Raw genomic sequence first — 10,698 nt, forward strand, 5'->3', positions numbered from 1 at the left:
GGAGGCGTGCCTGCTGGGCTGCTGATTGACAGGTGTGGGCCATGTGACATTTTGACGTTGCGCCCACTGTCACTGGCGGGAAGAGTAGACTCAGTAGTGGAGGGAGCTGCTGCTGAGAGAGTCTCTGCGTGCGACTGTGTGCCCGACCGGACCGTGCTGCCCTACTGCAGAGGTGAATAGGGCGCTGCGGCTGAACTCTCCAGCATGGACAACAATGCCGCGGACCGGGGAATCACTCAGAGCTCCTTGTCGAAATACCTGGACGGCGGCTTCTGGAGCATGAAGAATCAACTACGCTGCAGATTGCTGAGAGCCCACTCTTCCAGCAAGGTACCAATGGGGGGGAAAGGGCTATCCTAAAGTGGTAGCCAGGGTCCAGTAGTGGATTAGTTGTATTATAATAATGCACCCAAAGGCCTGGGCTCTATTCATTGCTTTTCAGGATGTGGACCTGGGGGCACTGTAAGTGTCTTGCTGTGACAAAATTATAATAAGGTTGTGTGATATTATATATTATTGGTGTGACTGTAGACACTCATGATTTTAATGAATGTTTGGTATGCTAATTTTGTGTCATTGAGGCAGGCTGTTGGTGACAGTATTGTTGTATGATGAAATGGTGGCCTTGTCGTCGCGTGACACTGTATGGGTATATAATTGCGGTGGTCAAAGAGTACCGTGTTATGTTAGTTTTATGTTTTACAGTATGATGGTGTGACAGTGCTTAATGGATCTGTGGCATTCTGGCAGGGTGGTTCTGTGGTATCATGGATGGATATGCTGTAGATTATACTATATATGTTATAGGGAAGTTATATTATGTTTCCTTCTTTAGTTTATATTGCTAGGTGATATTTATACAATTTAAACCGTTATATGCATTTAGAAAGAGCATGCAATTTTAAATAACTTTCCAAATTACATCTAATATCTGGTTTTCTTCATTCTTCTGATATCCTTTGTTGAAAATCATATCTAAATATGCTCAGTAGCAAATGAGCATATTTAGATATGCTTTTCAACAAAGGATATCTGATTTTCTTCATTCTTTTGATATCCTTTGTTGAAAATCATATCTAAACATGCTCAGTGGCAAATGAGCATATTTAGATATGCTTTTCAACAAAGGATCTGATTTTCTTCATTCTTTTAATATCCTTTGTTGAAAATCATATCTAAATATGCTCAGTAGCAAATGAGCATATTTAGATATGCTTTTCAACAAATGATCTGATTTCTTCATTCTTTTGATATCCTTTGTTGAAAATCATATCTAAATATGCTCAGTAGCAAATGAGCATATTTAGATATGCTTTTCAACAAAGGATATCTGATTTTCTTCATTCTTTTGATATCCTTTGTTGAAAATCATATCTTAATATGCTCAGTAGCTAATGAGCATATTTAGATATGATTTTCAACAAAGGATATCAAAAGAATGAAGAAAATCAGATATCCTTTGTGGAAAAGCATATCTAAATATGCTCAGTAGATACTGATTGGTGGCTGCATATAGATACCTCATGCGATTGGCTTGCCCATGTACATTGCTATTTCTTCAACAAAGGATATCTAAAGAATGAAGGCGTATCCGATTCCTAGCCACTGCCTCACCAGCCTCTGAAGTCACCGCACATCACTGATATATATAATAGTTTATTTTTTAAAAACTTTGTGAAAAAATGTGTATTTCAATCTTGCAAGATTTTGCCCTAGAATGAGATTCTAGAGGGATATTATCTCCCAAAAGAAAGTAGCCGCAACTTTCCACATTTACAATAGATAGCCAGAAATGTTATTTTCCACAGGAAAACATCCATTCCAAATATTTTTGCAATATACTTGCATCTGGTTCTTTTAGCCCCAAACGTTAAATTGATGTGCTCCTGGTAGTGGGCTTCCAGATACAAGCACTTAAACATAAAAAACAAAGTTGATCACTTCTACCTAGCTTTTTAAATAGATCTTAAAATAAAATTATTTAAGAAAAAACATTTAAAGTGAAGGTCAAGTCTAGCGCTCTGTATACGCAATTCCAATCTATCACCCAAAATAATTATGATGTTCATTTATCAAAATATATGCAAATACAATAGTAATTGAGATATTTTACTTTTTTGACCCGCTCCGTTTCTACTCTTCAATCCGCCCGCCATAGTGCCTTTAGTGATTGACATATTTTCAATCCAATCGTTATTTTAACCCCATGGCGTCCAGCCCCTTTTCTATATCGTCATCGACATCTTCTGCGCATGCGTTTACGCAAACAGCGTATCATCCATGGCATGCTCGTTCATGTTACGCGCATGCGTTCTCTGTTCTACAAGTTCATTGTATTGTTAGCACTCTGATAATCGAAAAAGCGCTACCAAAATAACTATCCGGTAATTATGATACCGCAGAGCATCTCACATATTAAATATTTTACCTCACAATGTTTTTTTCTAGAATCTGTCAATCTTTATCTTTATTCTAATTTGCATTATTTTGTTAAGTAGCTAATGCGGGAAAGAATATTTGCAGCATATAGCACAATCAAACAACAAAATAAACTTTATTTATTGAGGAACTAGAAATCTATGAAAATATTAACGTTTCAACTGATCTGAAATTGCCATCGCTAATATAGATATGAATGTTCCATTATAAACCTTGATTATGCTTTCATAATAAAAAACTCAATATTTACATAATGATAATAATGATTATTTGATTCTATCATATGTAAATCCCACCTCCCTTTATATATATGTTATTCTCACTTAGTCTATTGACAATTATTATGCTACAGCATCAATATACAAACCTTATCCTGATTTTCTTTTCTCCAACATTCTTTGTTATAATATATATTTTATGTCTATCATTTTAGGAGATGATTTTTTTTAAAACTATATATATTTATTCTTGACCTTTAAAGTCGTCAATCCCCGGCCTTAATCTTATAACCATTATAAGTTAAAATAATAACATAAATAAAAGAGTTACACACAGCTTTGGTATAAAATTTGGCCGCAGCCATTTTATTAACAACACAATTTAAATATTGAGTAATAAATATTTTCAAACATTTTCAAACATTTTTCCACAGAACATACCTGATGTTCATAAATAACATTACTGACAAATAAAACATAAACCACAGCGGTGCTAGTTCCCAAACCCACAAAAACAAGATGGCCGTTATTCAACAACTGGACTCAGCTATATCCCTGTTGAGTCCGTCCAAGTACACCTAAACTTTAATAGGGAACCCCTTGCCCCTATAAAACCAGTTGTCCACTCACCCCATGGAGAGGCAACTACTTAAAATCCTCCAAATCACTTGGCCATATTGCGTACCATATTTGTCTGGGAACTAGCACCCCCGCCTTGCTGCGACAAACACGAACAAGGAAGGAAAACAAAGATTAGGGAGGGAGGGAGGGAGCACTTTCTAGAAAGGTTTGATAATTATTCTGATGACAGATTCTCCCGCTCTTTCTTTAAATGCGTAACATCGCGTGCTAAGCCCGCCCCCTACAGTAAATAACCAATCACACCCAAGGCCTAATTCCTCCAACGGTCAAGTCCCCTTCCCGTTACTTCGAACTCCCAGGGGTTCCCTGACCTTTAAAGTCGTCAATCCCCGGCCTTAATCTTATAACCATTATAAGTTAAAATAATAACATAAATAAAAGAGTTACACACAGCTTTGGTATAAAATTTGGCCGCAGCCATTTTATTAACAACACAATTTAAATATTGAGTAATAAATATTTTCAAACATTTTCAAACATTTTTCCACAGAACATACCTGATGTTCATAAATAACATTACTGACAAATAAAACATAAACCACAGCGGTGCTAGTTCCCAAACCCACAAAAACAAGATGGCCGTTATTCAACAACTGGACTCAGCTATATCCCTGTTGAGTCCGTCCAAGTACACCTAAACTTTAATAGGGAACCCCTTGCCCCTATAAAACCAGTTGTCCACTCACCCCATGGAGAGGCAACTACTTAAAATCCTCCAAATCACTTGGCCATATTGCGTACCATATTTGTCTGGGAACTAGCACCCCCGCCACCGACTGGACTGACCGAACAGCCCAGTCCCGCCAAACCCAATATTTTTCCCAAAGCTTCTTTTATATCGAAAATAAATAGCTGCAGCCCAAATTGGTTAAAATGAACACCATCTTTTAAATAAAATTCCTCAGCCCCATCTACTTCAAAATCTGGGTGGAAAACTACGCCTCCCCCCAACCTCTTAACAAAAGAGCTAATTATTTTGTTAATTTTTTTTACGACTCTTTTCTAGCCTATCATAATCCCTCGCTGATCTCCAAACCAACCTAGGAGTAATCTGTGACCAAATTATTTTGATTTCAGGATGAAGTTCCTTTATGTTGCCCAGATCTCTTTTGATTCTTCTAACTAGTTCCTTTTGAGGAATCATACCTAAATCATTTCCCCCCAAATGCACTATCAAAACCTGAGGACGAGGAAACATTCTGCCAAAATCTAGAAACAACGGAAAAAAGAGTTCCCAGCACATCCCCCTAATCCCAAACCATTTGACCTCCCATTGATCCACAGGACACCCAAGCTGAAGGCCGCCCATTTTCTTACTGGCCTCAGCATTGGCCCAGTATATAAACGAATGCCCCATCACCCATACGATCTTTACACCTAAAATAAGAGAAAAAGGAGTGTTCAGGATGATTACAACTCAAACATTCCAAAACATACATTCTATTCAAGGTTTTTTTTTTTTTTTTTTTTTTTTTTTTTTTTTTATATCCTTAAATCAGGCCTAACATAAGATTTATAACGACTTGAACCCCATCTACCAATCTTTTTAACTATATCCTCTCTGAGACCTAACATAGCGGCTTCAGTAGCAGCTCCAATCCGGAAAGAATGAGATCCAAACTCTAAAGGATTAAGACCCAATAAAACAATTGAACCTCTTAAAATGGCTCTAAATTGATATTGTGATAAAAAAGAACCGTCTGAATGAACCAACAAAGGGCCATCCTGCAAAGGCCGTATGGACCCATAAAGCATCATTACCTGACATGGACATATTTCACCACCGCTAGGGAATAGCACTATGTTCTTGCCTTTCCCATATATGTCCGTTTTACTATTTCTCAGTAATATTTCTACTCTGTTATCATTCCATAATACATCTTCTTTTTGTAAACCACCTGACACTTTTTTGCTAGGGCTTACCAATTCCGAAACTCTAAATGCCCCAAAAAAGGCCAATACAAAGGCCGTTCTAAATAATATTAATTCAAATCTTGATGCACAAATCTCTGCTAATACCACCCAAACTTTTTGAAGTAAAGAAAATGTAATAGGTCTTCTCTTATCTCTAACCTTTGTCTTTTTCTTCAAGCCTTTAAGAACCTGACGGACCCAAAAAACCTTTGTAACATCAGACAAACCTAATAAGCGAAATCTAAAAGCAAGGGCCGCCAATCTTCTTTCCATATTAGATGGTGACAAACCCACATTTCCCCAATGCCACATCCATTCCAATAAGCAACCCGTGACATCATCATACCCTTCTTTAATTTCAGATTGACATAACCACATTTCCCATTCCTTCCAAACTGATACATAGGACGTCCAAGTACCTGGAGCCAAAGATTTTTTAATTAATTCAGCCAATCCTCCGTCCCAAGCTTCCAAAGTTGGACGGGAAACGTCGCTCCAACTACGTCCGCCTGAGGCGCCATCTCTCGAAAGCGAGACCACTGTGAACGAGATAAAGAATCTGCTATCAAATTAAGCTTACCAGGGATATGTTTTGCCCTGACGAAAACATTCATACTTAAACATTTCAGGACTAGCACTCTTAATAAACGCAAAACTGGTAATGATGATGCAGATAAAGAATTAATAGCAGAAACAACACCCATATTATCTGTATGAAACAATATGGATTTATTCATCAAATCCACTTCCCACACAAACAGAGCCACCAGAATAGGAAATAGCTCAAGGAAAACTAGGTTCTTGGTTAAACCTAAATTGACCCACTCTTGAGGCCACACTTCAGCGCACCAATGCCCTTGAAAATAAGCCCCGAAACCAACACCCCCAGCTGCATCAGTTATCAAATCCAAATCAACATTAGAGACCCTAGCTTCCATGAATATTGCAACACCATTAAAATTTTTAAGGAATTCCAACCAAACTTTCAAATCATCCTTGTGACCTTTTTTAATCCTTACAAAATGATGAGGCTTACTAACACCAGACGTAGCCAATGACATTCTTCTAGAAAAAACTCTACCAATAGGAATGATTCTGCAAGCAAAATTCAACTTTCCAAGTAAAGATTGCATTTTTCTCAAAGTCACCTTACGGACCGCCAAAAATTGCTGAATCATTTCTGACAAATCCACAATCTTTTCCAGAGGTAGCCTACATTCCATACTTTCAGAATCTATTGTAATACCCAGAAATTTAAGGGCCGTAACTGGACCCTCAGATTTTTCCATTGCAATAGGAACCCCAAAATCAGATGCCATTGAATAAAAACAATCCCTTAATTTCAAACAAACGTCCGAATCATGGGGACCAACAAAAAGAAAATCATCCAGATAATGAACTACTGAAGAAAATCCAGACCTGAATTTAACAACCCATTCCAAAAATGAACTAAAGCATTCAAACAGAGAACAAGAAATAGAACAACCCATCGGGAGACATAAGTCAATGTAGAAAAAACCCTCAAAACAACAACCCAGCAAATAATGTGAAGAAGGATGAACTGGAAGTAACCGAAAAGCCGCCTCAATATCTATTTTAGCCATTAAAGCGAATTGCCCAGCCTCTCTAACCAACTTAACCGCCATGTCAAATGATGTATAAGACACAGACGATAATTCATCCGGAATATCATCATTAACAGATCCACCTTTTGGAAATGATAAGTGGTGAATTAAACGAAATTTACCAGGCTCTTTCTTAGGAACCACTCCTAAAGGAGAAATACGCAAATGGGGGATAGGAGATATTTTTAAAGGACCTGCCATTCGACCCAAAGAAACCTCCTTCTCAAGCTTACTCCTAACAACCTCAGGCCATTCCCTAGCAGACTTAAGGTTACCCCTGTAATGAACAACGCCTCCAGAAGATGGAATTCTGAAACCAAACTCAAAACCATGTAGCAACAACAAGGCCTTATCACCACAACCTTTCTGTTTAGCGTAAAGTACGAGCCACAGCTCCATCCCGCTTAGCCTCACCGGAGTTAGTCCCTTTTTCAGGGAGCTCCTGTGTTCCTCCCAATTTGTTCTTTTTGAAACACTTACTGGAAGGGTGGGATCCACCACACCCAGAACATTCGTGTCTGAATTTACATGATGCTCCCCATTTACAGAACTTTTCATTGAAAGCAAAACAGAAACCTTTTTTTGGCTGTTGCCGACGAACCGTTTTGAAGAGATCCGCCGGCACTCCCTCGAAAGGGCTGCGAAGACCTTAACGGAGTCATCACTTTTAGCCATAGACCCATATCACGATCATCCCATTTCATCTCAGGCTTAACCGACAAACGTTGTCTAAATTGTTCATCATAATACCACCAAGCCATACCACCATATGTTCTCTGAGCAGCTGCAATTTCATCTAAATAACAAAAGAGGGCCGCTCCTTGATCCGGGAACTTAACAGCAAATACACTAGCATAAATAACAAAAGCCTGGAACCAGTTAGTAAATGTTTTTGGTAATTTTCTGTAACGTCTTTTCCTTTCCTCCTCTTCCTTCTTGGCCGAATCCTTTTTTGAATCTTCAGGTATCTCAAAAGACTGATCAAGAGGAAGGAGGGAAAATAATTCAATAAAATCTCTCTTGTAAATCTTTTCTCTTAACTCTACCGTCAAATGCATGCCCAAAGGCCCAATAGAACACAAACAAGACCTGGCCAAAGCCGTGTCAGCAATCTTCAGCTCAGGACCCCCATCCGTTTTGTTATCAACATTAGTCCCCTTTTGCTGAGATAAACCGACCATTTGAGATTGAGGTACTGACCCTACATCCTTTATTCCCTCACCACCAATCCCTAATACCCTATTTTGGTTAACCAATTCTGTGGGAACCCATGAATTGGCGACTCCCCCCGTGACTTTTGTTCCTTCTAATTTGGCTAACAAGTCCCTTAAACCTGCTACAACAGTTATAGATAAGGGATCAGCATGCACACCAACTGTATCAACCCCCACATTCAGATTCACAACACCGGATCCCTCATTACCTGTACTCGGGTCCTGAGGCACTGCAGACTGAATCCTTTGAGATGCAGCCGTAACCTTCTCTGTATTCTGGAAACCAGTAGCCCTGGGATCCGTGTTAGTCATTAATTGCTGCCCTTTTTCCGTCTGTAAAAAAGAAACATGTGACAAACCCCCAGAAGGTGCCCAAATTCCAATGCCCCTACTAGCTGTAGACATACCCAACCTATTATCCACTGAAACACCCTTACCCTTCTTAGCTGATGGGACCTCAAACCCTTCTCCCCTTAAATCCCCATACCTCTTGCGTTGTCTACCTCTACCTTGTATTCTCCCAATCCCAGACCTGTTTGGACGTTGAACAGAGTTAACCGAGCTATGACATGTATTATTAATACTCTGACCCATCATGCCCTGAAGACCAACATTAAAATTGTTGGCCGTACTCACCCTTGTTTCTTCTCCCTTTGCATTAAAACGTTCCACCCCTGGAACGCCGTCCTCAATATCCAGCCTGATATTTTCCGTCCAAGATTCCTGAAGGCCATAAGCCTCCCCACTTAGGCCGTCATTTCCCACCATTAAAAGACCCTGGGAATTCTCAGGCCGTGACCCAGTTTCATTCCCATCTAAAAGAAAAACATCATTAGTGACAGGTAAATTTTTAATTACTTCAACATTCCTATTCCTCAAATTTCTTAACTCGCCCTTTAAAACTGGATCACCCGTGACCCTGACTGACGTATTAAACTGGCTAATAGTGTTAACTACATTGGGAGAAGGAGGAATAAAATCCTCCTCAGAAGAATCTAAATATAAATCTAATTCTACCACACCGTTATCAACCTCGGTATCATGATGACTATCGCTGGCTTCAGGCCTTTCAACCCTCTCGTCTAACACCCGATAAGCCTGATTTTCCGTATTATTGCAAGGTCTTAAAAAATGAGCCGACTTAGAAACATTATGTAACTGTTCTGAAACTGCCTGAGGTATTTCAATCGGCCCTGATACAATCAAACCCTCACCATTCTTTTTCATTAAGGCGCTACCTAAACTACATATACTCGCTTGTTCATTACCCTCACACAGAGAAATAGGCCTCGGCAGGCCGTCACTTTTACTAGCTTGCTTTTTCCCTCTAATTACTACTTTCTGGCCTAAATTGGCCGTCTTACCCTTAGGCAAAGAATCACCCTTCATTACAGGCTCAGTGAATTGTTCCGTAATGGAACAAGTGCTCCCGGACTGCGTCACATTATCAGCAAACTCCGCTCCGGTCTGCCGACTTCCGGAGCTCGAACTTGACTTCTTCCTCACAGACGCCTTTAACCCCGGGCTGGGGCTGGATTTTCTCCGACCGCTATTACCCCCTTCAGCATCAGAACGAACTGGAGGCCTCGAACGCCTCGATGTTTTCGGAGCCACCTCAACGATATCCACTCTGGGTTCGACGACCGGGCTAAGCAATGGACGTAATTTTTCTTCGAGCCAGGTAGGGCCCATTTTTGCCGCTTCCAACTTAAGTTGGTCAAAAATCGCATCAAAATGCGACATCGCAGAATTACTAACTGAGCACAGCACTTTCTAGAAAGGTTTGATAATTATTCTGATGACAGATTCTCCCGCTCTTTCTTTAAATGCGTAACAGCGCGTGCTAAGCCCGCCCCCTACAGTAAATAACCAATCACACCCAAGGCCTAATTCCTCCAACGGTCAAGTCCCCTTCCCGTTACTTCGAACTCCCAGGGGTTCCCTTCACACATACAAAGCACTATACATTATTGGTCTGCATATTTTTCTCAATAATTATTCTTATATCTCTCTCTCTCTATATATATATAAATATATATATATATATCTCTATCTATATATATATTTGTATATTTATATCTAACTATATATATTTGTATATTTATATCTATCTATCTATCAATATATATATCTATCTATCAATATATCTATATATCTATCTATCCATATATTTCTTTCTATCTATATATATATATATATATCTATATCTATATATATATATTTATCTATATATCTATAGATCTAGATATATATATATATATATATAGATATCTATATCTATCTATCTCTATATTTATCTCTCTCTATATATATATATCTATATATCTATATATATTTATTTTTATATATTTATATATATTTATATATATATATTTATATATATATATATATATATATATATATATATCTATATATATATATATATATATATATATAGATATCTATATATATGTCTCTCTCTCTCTATATATATATATCTATATATATATATATATATATATATCTCTCTCTCTCTATATATATATATATATATTTCTCTCTCTCTCTCTCTCTCTCTCTCTCTCTCTCTCACTCTCTCTCTCTCTCTCTATATATATATATATATATATATATATATATATATACATACAGGGAGTTCAGAATTAT

At 38.2% G+C, this 10,698-nt stretch overlaps 1 protein-coding gene across 1 annotated transcript; it reads right to left on the bottom strand.

The window, feature by feature from the left end:
- Positions 1-3,967: 3,967 nt before the first annotated feature.
- Positions 3,968-8,822, bottom strand: LOC128647943 (uncharacterized). The gene is made up of 3 exons (XM_053700623.1): positions 8,689-8,822; positions 8,262-8,385; positions 3,968-4,676 (listed from the first exon to the last, which is right to left on the bottom strand). The coding sequence occupies exons 1-3, from the start codon at positions 8,818-8,820 to the stop codon at positions 4,279-4,281; spliced, it is 654 nt and encodes a 217-aa protein (XP_053556598.1). The 5' UTR covers positions 8,821-8,822; the 3' UTR covers positions 3,968-4,278.
- Positions 8,823-10,698: the final 1,876 nt, after the last annotated feature.

This window comes from Bombina bombina, chromosome 2 (assembly GCF_027579735.1).
Source record: "Bombina bombina isolate aBomBom1 chromosome 2, aBomBom1.pri, whole genome shotgun sequence".
Taxonomy (NCBI): domain Eukaryota; kingdom Metazoa; phylum Chordata; class Amphibia; order Anura; family Bombinatoridae; genus Bombina; species Bombina bombina.

Coding starts and splice junctions, on each gene's coding strand:
- LOC128647943 (XM_053700623.1), bottom strand. CDS start 8,820: ATGGTGGGAAATGACGGCCTAAGTGGGGAGGCTTATGGCCTTCAGGAA. Junction 8,386..8,688: donor CAAAGGGAGAAGAAACAAGG/GTGAGTACGGCC, acceptor TCTTTTTTACAG/ACGGAAAAAGGGCAGCAATT. Junction 4,677..8,261: donor GCCTCAGGACCCGAGTACAG/GTAATGAGGGAT, acceptor CTCTTATTTTAG/GTGTAAAGATCGTATGGGTG.